Below are 16301 nucleotides of genomic sequence, written 5' to 3'. Positions count from 1 at the left end.
AAAAACAACCGTAGGATTATTAGACAATTTGACATATACATCCTCATCGTATACCTGTCTATAGATCTCATTTTTATATGCCTCTTTATCCATCACTACTAAAGCCCCACCTTTATCAGCAGGCTTTACAGTGATAGATGGATTCTTAGCTAAATCATCCAAGATCATATCTTATCATAGATTATCCCATTGTTCCTGTGATATATACACTTCCGAAAATTCATAAATGCCTTGCCTCCCCACCCGGGACGCCCCATAGTGTCGGGCCGAGGTTCCATTTTTGCTAACACTTCGATCTTTTTGGATCGTGTGTTACGCCCCTTTGCTGTGGGAGCCCGATCCTATGTAAAGGATACTTCTGATTTCCTTACAAAAATATCTGGTGTTACACTGACTGATACGTGTATACTTGCGTCTTTTGACGTAGTTTCACTGTACACTTCAATCTCTCATGACAGGGGTCTGGATGCGGTAAAGAAGAAATTGGCCAGCTCAGACGTGTCTCCTCAACGAGCCGACCTCCTCCTGACGCTGCTGGAATTCATCCTGCGTAAGAACTATTTTGCGTTTGGTGATGAGTTTTTCTTGCAGCGCCGGGGGACCGCCATGGCGTCCCATTTTGGCCCCCACGTATGGTCCTCGAGGAGGAGGTTGTTTATACATCTACGTACTGGAGACACGTCTTGAGCTGGCTGAGGTATATAGATGATGTTTTTTTGATTTGAGACGGAACTGTCCCCGAACTGGAATTGTTTTTGGGAGAACTGAATGAGGCACATGAGGACCTTAAGTTCACTATGGTTTGGTCGAATAAACAGATACAGTTCCAAGATACGTGCATCAGTATTAAGGATGGGAGGCTTGAGTCGGATTTATATGTTAAACCGATAGATCGGAACAATATCTTACACTACCAAAGTAACCACCCGAGAAAAATGGTTGACTCGCTACCTTGGAGTCAGTTGTTGCGAGTACGACGAGTAGTAGCTGATGAGTCAGTTGTTGATCATAGATTGGAGGAGATGTGTAATAAATTTGTGGCACGTGGTTATCCAATGGAATTGGTAGAGGTACATCGGGAAAGAGTGAAAAATGTTGATAGGGATATCTTATCTCATAGACGAACACGTACATGTGCACAACGTATACCCTTTGTTTCCACCTATGGTCCTTTGAGTGGACGCATTGGTAAAGTATTGAGAAGTAACTGGAGTATTTTGAGTAATGGTTGTCCTAAGGTATTGGAATTTGCTAACCCTCCTATCATGTCATATAAGCTTACTAAGAACATTAAGGATTTGATTGTACGATCCGACATTGGTGTGTCTAGGGGCCCGAGACAGACCACATTGAGTGTTGCAAAGCTGGGCTGTTTTCCCTGCCTAAGCTGTTCTTGTTGTAACAATCTATTAAAAGGTGATACATTTGTTCATCCGCATACCAGTGAGCAGGTGAAGATAAAACAGAGATTTACTTGCAGATCGAGTTTTGTTGTATATATGATCGTCTGCCCTTGTGGTCTATGTTATATCGGTGAGACTCCACAAGAGATTAGACATAGAATTCAACAGCATAAAAGTACAATTAGGACAGTTGCCGATTCCGAAACATTTCTGTGAAGTGGGTCATACAGTGAGCCAGCTAAGATACAGGGTGATAGACTGTGTACCACCGCTAGTCAGGGGTGGGAATAGGGAACTGAAACTGAAGAAGTTGGAACTAAGGTGGGTCTTTGTGCTCGACACATTAAGCCCTAAGGGACTCAATCTCGAGTACAAGGTCCTTCCAGGTATGTGATAGCTCCCGTCTGTATTTTTACGATATACATATGCCTACTATGTTTTTAAATTGCTTATAGTATTTTATGATGTTCGTCTAATTGTCTGTTTATTTGTTTTTTTCAGACACCTGGATAACTTGCACCCCTCCATTGGTTGGATTTAAAACTTTTGCGGGATCTGAATTTTTTTATCCAGTAGCGGCTGGCATGATGAGATTTTGGTATAGTACATACGTTGTTTTCTCAGTAGGTCTCTTCAAGATTTATTTTTTTTTTATATTGGGGTAACCACAGGTTTTTGATTTGTTTCTTTTTCTACATCTGTTGCTGTTTTTATTTCCAATGGAAGTCCTACAAGCCCTTTGCATGATGTGGAATCGACATGGCATCTACAAGTAATATCAGAGTAAGCACAACTAGCACCTGTTCACACTGATTTGTGTTATACCACTTGTTTTATATCGCTTGCCGTGAAGAAGGTCCGGAGTGGATCCTGCAGGCTGAGCTCTACTTAGCGGGTTGTTTTGTATCTGCAGCGATGTGAGGTCCGGATGGGACACTAGGGACTGCATTCTGTCACAAGACCTGGAGTGGACTGACGGAGGTGATACATAGAGCTCGAAATGAGCAATTTGTGAGCTACTATCATAATGCCGCATGGGATAATGGCTATACGGTACCCGAATGGCCTCCTATTATGGATTGAGGATCCTGTAATGAATACTCTTTGGGGCGTAAGGACGATCCAGACAACTAACGTGTTTGTGAAGTCAAAACAGCACTGTGGGTTGCCGATGACAAAGTGACAATGAAAATTCAAGTTTTGTTTGTTTATATGAACTTTGTTTTTTGCAAATTGATTCTTTTATTTTTTTATTTTTTATCATCATGCCTGCACGTACTGTGTATGGAAGAGCGTCATGGTAGTCATGGCAGCGGTCAGCTGACCGCTGTGATGTCACCTTTCGCTCGGTGATTGGTCTGATCCCTGACATGCCCAGTAGCATCGGCAGGACGCCGATGCTCGCGTGGTAATACTATGGCTGTACCGTGGAGCCGGCTGGATGCAAGTCCTGCAAATGTCTGTCATTTTAATATGTAAGTTCACTTTACATTGTTGGTGGTGTTGAGGGTTAATAAAATTAATGAGTTTCATGTTGTAACCTGTTAGCTCAACATGTGATTGGCTATATGTTGTATATATACTTTGTTCATCTGTATATTGTATCAGCTTGAGAAAGACCCCATAGGTCGAAACGTTGCTGCTATGTTACTGCCATGATGGAATAAAGCACTTTACTTTTTTGCACTTTACAACGCCTGGATGCTGTTACCTTGTATATTTTTACATGGACTTTATCCTGCTGGACTACAGGATTGGTAACTTTGTTTCATCCTTATTTATTTAGAGACTCTATTACATGCTGTGAGTCTGGAAGAGACTAATAGGAGTGCTATGGTGTTTTTTTGAATTTTTGGCACAGTGGTAGATACATCCCTGACTGTACGCTATCCCTGTTGTGCATGTGACATGTGAATTCTTCTTCATAGAAAAACAAGACATCCCCTGAAAATAAGACCTAGCACATCTTTAGGAGCAAAAATTAATATGACATTTATTTATGCGGAAACACGGTAGTCCTGGGACCCTATGTATAACAGATGCCATAAGTCATATATATAGGTCAGATGTCTACATTGGGGATGTATATGTCTGACGGACCGTAAACTAAACCTAACTATCAGAATGGTGGGAATCCTGAGAATACACATAGTGGCATCATAGCAATCGGGAGTGCCTGAAAGCCCCATAGACTGACTAAAGTGCTGGCTGCTGTATAGAATAAGTGGAGTGCTGGCTGCTTCATAGAATGAGTGGAGTGCTGGCTGCTGTATAGAATGAGTGGAGTGCTGGCTGCTGTATAGAATGAGTGGAGTGTTGGCTTCTGTATAAAATGGGTGGAGTGCTGGCTGCTGTATAGAATGAGTGGAGTGCTGGCTGCTGTATAGCATAAGTGGAGTGCTGGCTTCTGTATAAAATGGGTGGAGTGCTGGCTGCTGCATAGAATGAGTGGAGCGCTGGCTGCTGTATAGAATGAGTGGAGCGCTGGCTGCTGTATAGAATGAGTGGAGTGTTGGCTTCTGTATAAAATGGGTGGAGTGCTGGCTGCTGTATAGAATGAGTGGAGTGCTGGCTGCTGTATAGAATGAGTGGAGTGCTGGCTGCTGCTGCATAAAATGAGTGGAGTGCTGGTTGCTGTAAGTAATGAGTGGAGTGCTGGCTGCTGCTGTATAGAGTGAGTGAGGTGCTGGCTGCTGTATAGAATGAGTAGAGTGCTGGCTGCTGTATAGAATGTGTGGAATGCTGGCTGCTGCTGTATAGAATATGTGGAGTGCTGGCTGCTGTATAGAATGTGTGGAATGCTGGCTGCTGCTGTATAGAATATGTGGAGTGCTGGCTGCTGTATAGAATGAGTGGAGTGCTGGCTGCTGCTGTATAGAATGAGTGGAGTGCTGGCTGCTGCTGTATAGAATGAGTGAGGTGCTGGCTGCTGTATAGAATGAGTGGAGTGCTAGCTGCTGTATAGAATGAGTGAGGTGCTGGCTGCTGTATAGAATAAGTGGAGTGCTGGCTGCTGTATAGAATGAGTGGAGTGCTGGCTGCTGCTGTATAGAATGAGTGGAGTGCTGGCTGCTGCTGTATAGAATGAGTGGAGTTCTGGCTGCTGCATGCAGTGAGTGAGGTGCTGGCTGCTGTATAGAATGAGTGGAGTTCTGGCTGCTGCATGCAGTGAGTGAGGTGCTGGCTGCTGTATAGAATAAGTGGAGTTCTGGCTGCTGCTGTATAGAATGAGTGGAGTGCTGGCTGCTGCGTGCAGTGAGTGGAGTGCTGGCTGCTGTATAGAATGAGTGGAGTGCTGGCCGCTGTATAGAATGAGTGGGATGCTGGCTGCTGTATAGAGTGAGTGAGGTGCTGGCTGCTGTATGGAATGAGTGGAGTGCTGGCTGCTGTATAGAATGATAGGAGTGCTGGCTGCTGTATAGAATGAGTGGAGTGCTGGCTGCTGTATAGAATGATAGGAGTGCTGGCTGCTGTATAGAATGAGTGGAGTGCTGGCTGCTGTATAGAATGAGTGAGGTGCTGGCTGCTGTATAGCATAAGTGGAGTGCTGGCTTTTGTATAAAATGGGTGGAGTGCTGGCTGCTGCATAGAATGAGTGGAGTGCTGGCTGCTGTATAGAATGAGTGAAGCGCTTGTAACGCCTGGAGTAGTGGATCCACTGGACCGTCACCAGCGATGGCACTAACCTCACCAGGGAGCGGAGTCTAAGGGGCCGCTGGTTTTCACCAGAGCCCGCCGCAAGGCGGGATGGACTTGCTGCGGCAGGCGACCCCCAGGTCGCTACCCCTGGCTTGGTTGCTAGTGACGGCAGGCGAGGCGTAGCAGGAGCAGTAGGCAGGAGATGGTGCTGGCCGAGGTCTGTAGGCGTAACCGCAGGTGACAGGCTGAACACAGGAGCAATGGTGAAACAGGGGAACAGGAACCAGGAACAAGGACTAGGGACCAGGTAGCGGATAGGAATCAGGAACAACAGGGAGCTGGGCCAAACGCTATGGGAAGCATGTAGAGGCTCCAACACAAGGGACAGGGCATGCTGGGATTTATAGGGAGTGATTGGTGCAATTAACCAATTAAGGGCGGACTGGCCCTTTAAATCTGAGACAGCCGGCGCGCGCGCGCCCTAGGAGGCGGGGACGCGCGCGTCGGCCGGCACAGACGGAGACAGGAGCGGAGGAGAGGTGAGGCGCCCCCAGGGGCCGAACTAGCAGCAGCGCCGGGTCCCTGCACAAGGACGCCGGCGGCTGCATGGGGCAGGAGGAGGTCGCGGCGGTGGCCCGGAACACGGGACGCCGCCGCGGCCGTGACAGCGCTGGCTGCTGTATAGAATGAGTGGAGTGCTGGCTGCTGTATAGAATGAGTGGAGCGCTGGCTGCTGTATAGAATGAGTGGATTGTTGGCTTCTGTATAAAATGGGTGGAGTGCTGGCTGCTGTATAGAATGAGTGGAGTGCTGGCTGCTGTATAGAATGAGTGGGGTGCTGGCTGGTACTGTATAGAATGAGTGGAGTGCTGGCTGCTGTATAGAATGAGTGGAGTGTTGGCTTCTGTATAAAATGGGTGGAGTGCTGGCTGCTGTATAGAATGAGTGGAGTGCTGGCTGGTACTGTATAGAATGAGTGGAGTGCTGGCTGCTGCTGCATAAAATGAGTGGAGTGCTGGTTGCTGTAAGTAATGAGTGGAGTGCTGGCTGCTGCTGTATAGAGTGAGTGAGGTGCTGGCTGCTGTATAGAATATGTGAAGTGCTGGCTGCTGTATAGAATGAGTGAGGTGCTGGCTGCTGTATAGAATGAGTGGAGTGCTGGCTGCTGTATAGAATGAGTGAGGTGCTGGCTGCTGTATAGAATAAGTGGAGTGCTGGCTGCTGTATAGAATGAGTGGAGTGCTGGCTGCTGCTGTATAGAATGAGTGGAGTGCTGGATGCTGCTGTATAGAATGAGTGGAGTGCTGGATGCTGCTGTATAGAATGAGTGGAGTGCTGGCTGCTGCTGTATGGAATGAGTGGAGTGCTGGCTGCTGTATGGAATGAGTGGAGTGCTGGCTGCTGTATGGAATGAGTGGAGTGCTGGCTGCTGTATAGAATGAGTGGAGTGCTGGCTGCTGTATGGAATGAGTGAAGTGCTGGCTGCTGTATAGAATGAGTGGAGTGCTGGCTGCTGCTGTATAGAATGAGTGGAGTGCTGGCTGCTTCATAGAATGAGTGGAGTGCTGGCTGCTGTATAGAATGAGTGGAGTGCTGACGGGTACTGTATAGAATGAGTGGAGTGCTGGCTTCTATATAGAATGAGTGGAGTGCTGGCTGCTGTATAGAATGAGTGGAGTGCTGGCTGCTGTATAGAATGAGTGAGGTGCTGGCTGCTGTATAGAATAAGTGGAGTGCTAGCTGCTGTATAGAATGAGTGGAGTGCTGGCTGCTGTATAGAATGAGTGGAGTGCTGACGGGTACTGTATAGAATGAGTGGAGTGCTGGCTTCTATATAGAATGAGTGGAGTGCTGGCTGCTGTATAGAATGAGTGGAGTGCTGGCTGCTGTATAGAATGAGTGAGGTGCTGGCTGCTGTATAGAATAAGTGGAGTGCTAGCTGCTGTATAGAATGAGTGGAGTGCTGGCTGCTGCTGTATAGAATGAGTGGAGTGCTGGATGCTGCTGTATAGAATGAGCGGAGTGCTGGATGCTGCTGTATAGAATGAGTGGAGTGCTGGCTGCTGCTGTATGGAATGAGTGGAGTGCTGGCTGCTGTATGGAATGAGTGAAGTGCTGGCTGCTGTATAGAATGAGAGGAGTGCTGGCTGCTATATAGAATGAGTGGAGTGCTGGCTGCTGCTGTATAAAATGAGTGGAGTGCTGGCTGCTGCTGTATAGAATGAGTGGAGTGCTGGCTGCTGTATAGAATGAGTGGAGTGCTGGCTGCTGTATAGAATGAGTGGAGTGCTGGCTGGTACTGTATAGAATGAGTGGAGTGCTGGCTGCTGCTGTATAGAATGAGTGGAGTGCTGGATGCTGCTGTATAGAATGAGTGGAGTGCTGGATGCTGCTGTATGGAATGAGTGGAGTGCTGGCTGCTGCTGTATAGAATGAGTGGAGTGCTGGCTGCTGCTGTATGGAATGAGTGGAGTGCTGGCTGCTGTATGGAATGAGTGGAGTGCTGGCTGCTGTATGGAATGAGTGGAGTGCTGGCTGCTGTATAGAATGAGTGGAGTGCTGGCTGCTGTATGGAATGAGTGAAGTGCTGGCTGCTGTATAGAATGAGTGGAGTGCTGGGTGCTGCTGTATAGAATGAGTGGAGTGCTGACTGCTTCATAGAATGAGTGGAGTGCTGGCTGCTGTATAGAATGAGTGGAGTGCTGGCTGGTACTGTATAGAATGAGTGGAGTGCTGACTTCTATATAGAACGAGTGGAGTGCTGGCTGCTGTATAGAATGAGTGGAGTGCTGGCTGCTGTATAGAATGAGTGAGGTGCTGGCTGCTGTATAGAATAAGTGGAGTGCTGGCTGCTGTATAGAATGAGTGGAGTGCTGGCTGCTGCTGTATAGAATGAGTGGAGTGCTGGATGCTGCTGTATAGAAGGAGTGGAGTGCTGGCTGCTGCTGTATGGAATGAGTGGAGTGCTGGCTGCTGTATGGAATGAGTGAAGTGCTGGATGCTGCTGTATAGAATGAGTGGAGTGCTGGCTGCTGTATGGAATGAGTGGAGTGCTGGCTGCTGTATGGAATGAGTGGAGTGCTGGCTGCTGTATAGAATGAGAGGAGTGCTGGCTGCTGTATGGAATGAGTGGAGTGCTGGCTGCTGTATAGGATGAGTGGAGTGCTGGCTGCTGTATAGAATGAGTGGAGTGCTGGCTGCTGTATAGAATGAGTGGAGTGCTGGCTGCTATATAGAATGAGTGGAGTGCTGGCTGCTGTATAGAATGAGTGGGGTGCTGGCTGGTACTGTATGGAATGAGTGAAGTGCTGGCTGCTGTATAGAATGAGAGGAGTGCTGGCTGCTATATAGAATGAGTGGAGTGCTGGCTGCTGCTGTATAGAATGAGTGGAGTGCTGGCTGCTGTATAGAATGAGTGGAGTGCTGGCTGCTGTATAGAATGAGTGGAGTGCTGGCTGGTACTGTATAGAATGAGTGGAGTGCTGGCTTCTATATAGAATGAGTGGAGTGCTGGCTGCTGTATAGAATGCGTGGAGTGCTGGCTGCTGTATGGAGTGAATGGAGTGCTGGCTGCTGTATAGAATGAGTGGAGTGCTGGATGCTGTATGGAGTGAATGGAGTGCTGGCTGCTGTATGGAGTGCTGGCTGCTGTATGAAGTGAATGGAGTGCTGGCTGCTGTATGAAGTGAATGGAGTGCAGGCTGCTGTATGAAGTGAATGGCTGCTATCAGTCTGGATGAGGCGTCTGCCATTGGTTGGGGTCCCTGTGGTCAGACCCCACCACTCCACTATAATTTCCCACACAGGTATGACACTCAGGCCCTCCAGCTGTTAGAAAACTACATTTCCCATCATGCCTGGATAGGTAAAGCTAAAGCTCTGGGTGCTCAGGCATGATGGGAGTTGTAGTTGTGCAGCAGCTGGAGGGCCTGAGTGGTCACAGAGCATACTCTGGGCGGGCTCTGCACCCACAGGTGTGTCACACACAAACATTACACATTACACATGTGACAACGAGTAACACAATCCTTACACCAGGACCTGGAAGGCTGAGGCTCCCTGACATCCGTGTCACTTGGGAATCCTGTTTGCTATAATCTGTTTCCTTACAATAATCTATATTCTCAATATAAAATTTATAAATCATAAAGCAGCTAAAACGCGTCTCTCCCAAGTCGCACTATTCTGTATGAAGCCCTACAAAACAGCGCAGAATAACTTAATTACTGCACATGCGCACTGACACTTCAGCGCTGGCCGCGGAACCTTGTGCTCGCGCGTCAGTTTCCAGCCGGAGCGCTGTAGCGTGAGCACCTCTTCCGCCATGCTGGCTGTGGCGGCGCTGGTTGCGGTGGTCGCCGTGTTGTGGTGGCTGAGCAGCAGCTGGCGGGACGCGGTTGGTGGCCGGGCGGCGGGGCTGCTGCCGGGTGTCCGTGCTCCGCTGCTGCTCATCGCTCACCCAGATGATGAGTGCATGTTTTTTGCCCCCACTATCCTCGGCGTGTTGCAGGGACAGCGCCCCCTCTCTGTGCTCTGCTGCTCCGCAGGTATGGACGCTGGTGGAGCTGGGCACCTGCACTGTAGGAATAGTGTTCTGTATGTGTACATGGTGGACGAGTCATAGAGGAAGTGTCACTGTCTTATATAGCAGCCAATCAGATTTCAGCTTCTATCTTATGTAAACGAAAGGCGTGATCTGATTGGCTGTGAAGGGGACACATTGTGTTAACATAGTTTTAATGAATGGGGCTTAAAGTGTTGTTTTGTTTATGATATAGCTCAGTTATCTTTGATGCAACTTTAATATAATGTTGTAATTTTGACCTTTTTTTTAAATATGAAAATGTAATAAAAAGATTGAAACAGAAAACCTCTCCTACTCTGCAGACTGGAAAGAATACACCACTTCCTGCAGGACATACAGCAGCTGATAAGTACGGGAAGACTGGGGATTTTTTAATAGAAGTAAATTACAAATCTCTGGCACCAGTTGATCTGAAAGAACTTTAAAGGGGGATTGCGACCTGGTAAAGTGACAGCATATCGATAGGGATCTGGCCTCCCAGACTGACAGTGAGACGTAAGGGGGACGAGCTGTGTTCACGTGATACCACCGGTCACATCAGCCTACACCGTCTCCATTCTTGTGATGGGTGGGGGGCGTCATCATGACATAATCTAGCAATAATAATCACTTTAAGAGACTGGAATACCCCTTTATGTAAAATAGTTATTCAGGAGTAGAAAATAACTGCTTTACCGCCCTATTACACGGGCCGATTATCGTGCGAAAAATCATTATATCATTCGAATTTAAACGATAATCGTTCTGTGTAACTGCAGGCTACGATTGAAAAATCGTTTGTATGTTGTTGATCTTTGATTTAGATCCGAACCTAAAATTATCGCTAATCGCTGTAATTCCACGTTCGTTCGCTCACGTTCCGCATTTGTTCACTAATCGCTCAGTGTAATAGCACATTGTTTATTCTCGGATCAGAAGGAATAAACCATCACAGTAACGATCGCAATAAGGATCATAGTAACGATCATAACTAACGACCATCGTTCTGTGTAATATGGTGAACGATTTCAGGTTAAGGATGAACAATCTCGTTTGCGATCGTTTTTCCTTAGTCGTTAATCTGTAAAAATTGCTCCGTTTAATAGGACCCTTATGCTGCGTTTACATGGAACGATAATTTGCCCAATCGAACGATTAATGATTTCGAAGTAACAATGTTTTTTCCATTACGATCAGCGTTTAGATGGAACGATATATCGGTTGAAAAAAACGTTATTGCAATCGTTTTAAGATCGCTTGAGCCCATCTCACACATAGGGTGAATCGTTGAAAGACTATTTACACGAGTTTTTAGCGAACGACCAACGACGATTTGAAAACATGTTGAACGATTTCATTTCGTTTGATCGTTTGCTGTGTTTACATTGCTCAAATGCAATCGTTATCCTTAAAATTTGAATGATAATCGTTCCATGTCAAAGGACCATAAGTCTCAAAACAGCGCCCCGCCTTACCTCAGGCCATGTGTGGTATTACAGTTCAGCTCCATTCACTTCATTGGAACTGATCTGCAATATAACAAACGGAGGACTACATGATCACAAAGAAGGGGGAGATCTGTCAAGTATCTGTACGGGGCCCTTCATACATACGGATGCAATAAGGGGGATACAATCGAGGATTATTCCTATTTTTGTTTTGCTCTTTGGATCCTCTAGTTAATACTAAAGTTACAGTTTTTTACCTTTAAATTGACTTCTTGTACAGTCCTGATAGTTGTCGGGTAACAGTTGTCTCTCCCCATCCCTCTTATACACATGGACACTCGGCTCAATCGCTCTGGTGGTGGCTTATCTCCTGGAGATCAGATGGTTCAGCCATGTTTGGCCATTCTCTTTCCTGACATCTGCTGAGGCCCCATAGATTTAGATGGTTTAAAAAAACTAATTAAAAATTCACTGTCTTAAAAAATAACTCTTGACATCACACGCCATCAGGCATTCTAGAAGGCGACAGCGGTGCAATCGACTCCCTGGCCGTATCTCCATAATGACGTATTTCATCAATGTAAGGCTGAGGCTATGTTGACAGAATTGCTGAGAAGCCGGGGAGTGGATCACACTGCTGCCGTGTCCTGTCCCTGGATATATCTTCTGATCACAGCAGGTCTCATCTAAGTGCCGTTACTGGGCCCCTGAAGGGCTGTTATGTCTCCTTGTTCCCCTTCCCATCCCCATCCCTGCTTGTTAGCTCGAAGTTCTGTTTCCACATCTCACTCCGGCAGGCTATTTGCATACTCAGTGTATGAACATGGTTTGGAGATGGTTCAGCACTGGTCGCTGACTAAAATATATTTATCATTGAAGAACACCTTTAGGCAATGTTCCCACTAAGTATAAACAACGGACGGTGTTTGAAAAATTGCATCAAAGTCTATGGACAACGTCCGAAAATAAAAGACATGAACATTATTTGCGCGGCTGTAGTTTTCACTAGATTGATTAAAGTGAATATATAAGGGCACCTTAGAGGACATTCATATTGATAGATAAAACAAGCTGTCAGTGTCCCATCAGTGAGTGTCCCACTCTTGACACCCTGTCAGTCGGTGAACTAGAGGGGACACCAGAGACACATGCATTATGGTGGCTGTGCCTGGTACTACAAGACAGTCCCATTCAATTGAAGCTTGAGCTGCAGTCATAGCACAGGCGACATCTGTGTATACCGGCCCTTTATTAACCTGATGGATGGTATACCAGGAGTCATACCGTAAAGGGGTCCAGTGTTCCAGTACTTATCAGCTGCTGTATCTCCTGCAGGAAGTGGTGTATTCTTTCCAGTCTGACACAGTGCTCTCTGCTGCCACCTCTGTTCATATCAGGAACTGTCCAGAGCAGCAGCAAATCCCCATAGAAAACCTCTCCTGCTCTGGACAGTTCCTGACATGGTCAGAGGTGGCAGCAGAGAGCACTGTGTCAGACTGGAAAGAATACGCCACTTCCTGCAGGACATACAGCAGCTGATTAGTACTGTGAGATTTTTAAATAGAAATATATTGCAAATCTATATAACTTTCTGATACCAGTTGATTTGAAAGAAATATATTTTCCTTGGAGTACCCCTTTAATGGATTGAATACTGATTGACCATCCTAAGGTTGTGTTTTCACATTTGTGTTCGGAATCTATTTCTGATCATGTCCCTATTTACTCCCCAATAACAGCGCAGTGGTGCCAGGATTATCGGCAACCTGGCACAGCTATTGGCTAAGTAATGTGGACGTGGTTTTGACGGCGTTCGGACTGTGGCGACACGGCCTTAGGATGCCCCTTTTATGGAATGTATGAGATTAAATAAAGGGGAAAAAGAAAGAACAAGGTAAAAAGAAACTTTAATATTTTTATAATCCATAGGAAATTACTACAATCAAGGGGAGACGCGTAAGAAAGAGCTGATCCAGAGCTGTGCTGCTTTAGGAATCGCCCCGTCCAATGTAACACTCATTGACCACAGGTATGATACACAATGTGCGTATTCTTTCCTGTTGACCCTCTCTCAGCAGCTTGCAAAACTGATATTCAGAGTAAGTGGCTTTTACATGGGCTAAAACCCCTTCTGGGCAGGGGTGTAACTACCACTGTAGCAGCTACGGGGCCTGCCGCATCAGGGGGCCCTCTCCTGCAATACACTGGGCTTTCTGCGCTGTCATCATTTGCAACATTTGTTGGCCAAGCGGGCCTTCTGGCATCTGCAAGTGTCCTTTTAACTGCAAAAGCTCCTGACCAGCACTTGCAGCTTTGACTATACTTGGCTTAGTGGTCGGGTTGGGGGGGGGCAGCTAGTTTGTAATAGGGCCCATGCATTTCTAGTTACTTTTCTGCTCCTTAATCGGCCTCTGTAAAAGTCACAGCAATCAGCTGAGGACAGGAAAAGCGCCTTGTCCTCGGCTAATCACATCTTTATCGCCTGCTTCAAAATTTATCGTTATTAACCGCACATCTCACAGTGTAAACAGGGGATGTGTCAGTTTCCTGATCACATAGTAGCCTATACTTACCTAGTGCACTACTGCTGTGAGTCGGCATTCTGTTCTCCAGCTCTACTGTCCAGCCGCTGTGTCGTCAGGCTCCAACTCCTCCAGAATGATTTAGGCGGAGCCTTAAGATACACCCGGAGGACCGGAGAGCCAGATGGTAAGTATACACTGCTTGTGATCAGGAAACAGACAGCATGAATATATACATATCCTATATGTACAGTATATATTGTATAAATATCTGTGCTGTCAGTTTCCCTGATGATACAAGGACAAATCTGTTAATGTGAAAGGACCCTTAAAGCGAATGTACTAGTGGGAGGAAACCCTTGCCCCTCTGTGATGCGGCTCCATTAGAATGAAAAAAAAAAAAAAAGGACTTCCCCGCTCCAGCGCCGTTCTATTCATGTGCGACACTTAAAGCGAATGTACCTGATGGTACATGCCACACATCTGAGATGACAGTGGACAAAATTGCATGATGTTAGGACAGCAAACAGATCACTGTTGGCTGCTGGAAGGGATATCTGGCTAGTCCCGTGTTTTGAGACTTGTAACAGGTTCCGCAGACCTTTTTGTATAGTGATGTCAAAGAATCCCTCCCTTTTTCTTTATTGCCTGTTGATCCCTGCCTCCTGGTGTGCTGTTCTCTCTCCTGTTTTTTAGCACTATACACGCAGGACTTGTTTTCTCTAAATCTGCCACTGTGCCGAGCTGATCATTTACACGGTACAGGTCTAGCTGGTGTGTGTGTATGTTGGGATGCAGATTTCCCAAGTGTCTCTGTTTTTGAGGAACAGTCCCTTCTTTTGACCCAGGTCCATCTATCTTGAGTATTCCCACCTCAACTAACAAGGTTATAATTGTATGATTTTTTTGGATTTTAACCCTTTGAGGACCAGGCCCAAAATGACCCAGTGGACCGCGCAAATTTTGATCTTTGTGCTTTCGTTTTTCCCTCCTCCCCTTCTAAGAGCTCCAGCACTTTTAGCTTTCTATCTACAAGGCCATGTAACGGCTTGTTTGTTACAGGAATAGTTGTACTTTGTAATGGCGTCTTTCATTCTACCATATCATGTATGACGGAATCCCAAATATATTATTTATGAAGAAATAAATTGGTGAAATCGTAAAAAAGAATGCAATATGGTAACTATTGGGGGGTTCCTGTGTCTACGTAATGCACTATATGGTAACAGTGACATGATACTATTATTCTATAGGTCAGCCCGAACACAACCATATGCAGGTTACACAGATTCTCTAATGTTATATATATATTTTTTAATGAAATCCTTTTTTTAGGCAATTAGTTATTAAAAAAAATGGGCCTATTGTGACGCTTATAACGGTTTTATTTTTTCACCTACGGGGCTGTATGGGCTGTCATTTTTTCCGCCATGATCTCTAGTTTTTATTAATACCATATTTGTGAAGATCAGACGTTTTGATCACTTTTTATTAATTTTTTTTATATATAATGTAACATAAAATCGGTAATCCGCGCAATTTTTCCCCTTTTCGTGTACGCCGTTTGCCGTTCGCAATGACGCTTTTTATATTTTAATAAATCAGACATTTACACACGCTACGGTATATTATATGTTTATTTATTTTTATATGTTTTATTTATATAATGGGAAAGGGGGGTGATTTAAACTTTTATTGGGGGAGAGGCTTTGGGTTAGTGTATTGGTGATTTTAACTTTTTTTCTTAATACATTTTAAGTCCCTTTGGGGGACTTGTACATACATTACTTTTATTTTCATTACTGATCATTGCTATGCCATAGGCACCGTTTTCGCCATTATGGGCGCTCTGTTCACTGAGCCTGCTTGTGCAGGCTCAGTGAACAGATCGCCGATCGGACCGCACGGAGGAAGGTGAGAGACCTTCGGCGGTCCGTTTTTACGATCGGGACCCCCGTTTTAACACTGCGGGCGTTCCGATCGGTAAGTGACAGGGGACTCCCCTGTCACACTTAAACGCCGCGGCGTTTAAGGAGTTAATGTCACGCTGCAGCGTGTCATTAACGGTGAGGTGCCGGCTGCTGATTGCAGCCGGCCCCCACCTGCTATGAAGGTCGCTCCGCTCCGGGGCGCGCTTCATAGCTCAGGATGTACCGGTACGTTCCAGGACTTACCGGTAGGTCCTAGGTCGTCTAGGGGTTAAAGAAGTCCAGTGAAAATTTTTATTAAAGTAGTGTATTGCTTCCTAAAAGTTATACAAATCCCCAATATAGACTTATTACGGGAAATGCTTATAAAGTGCTATTTTCCCTGCACTTACTACTGCATCAAGCCTTTACTTCCTGGATAACATGGTGATGTCACTTCCTGGATAACATGGTGATGTCACTTCCTGGATAACATGGTGATGTCACTTTCTGGATAACATGGTCATGTCACTTTCTGGATAACATGGTCATGTCACTTTCTGGATAACATGGTGATGTCACTTCCTGGATAACATGGTGATTTCACTTCCTGGATAACATGGTCATGTCACTTCCTGGATAAAATGGTGATGTCACTTCCTTGATAACATGGTAATGCCACTTCCTTGATAACATGGTGATGTCACTTCCTGGATAAAAAGGTGATGTCACGACCCGACTCCCAGAGCTATGCAGGCTGTGGCTGCTGGAGAGGATGATGGCAGAGGGATGCTCAGTGTCCCTCCAGTACCCTGTGT

At 46.0% G+C, this 16301-nt stretch overlaps 1 protein-coding gene across 1 annotated transcript in view; it reads left to right on the top strand.

Moving 5' to 3' along the window:
- Window positions 1–9346: 9346 nt before the first annotated feature.
- PIGL (phosphatidylinositol glycan anchor biosynthesis class L) overlaps window positions 9347–16301 on the top strand; it is a 99313-nt gene continuing 92358 nt past the window's right edge. The window contains exons 1-2 of the mRNA XM_069945117.1: window positions 9347–9589; window positions 12984–13083. Coding sequence (XP_069801218.1) covers window positions 9367–9589; window positions 12984–13083 — 323 coding nt within the window. The 5' untranslated portion in view covers window positions 9347–9366. The remainder of the gene's footprint in view (window positions 9590–12983; window positions 13084–16301) is intronic.

The sequence above is a fragment of the Dendropsophus ebraccatus genome, chromosome 11 (assembly GCF_027789765.1).
Source record: "Dendropsophus ebraccatus isolate aDenEbr1 chromosome 11, aDenEbr1.pat, whole genome shotgun sequence".
NCBI classification, from domain to species: Eukaryota; Metazoa; Chordata; class Amphibia; order Anura; family Hylidae; genus Dendropsophus; species Dendropsophus ebraccatus.
Note: the sequence above shows the minus strand (reverse complement) of the source record. Positions and strands in the feature narration are given on the sequence as shown.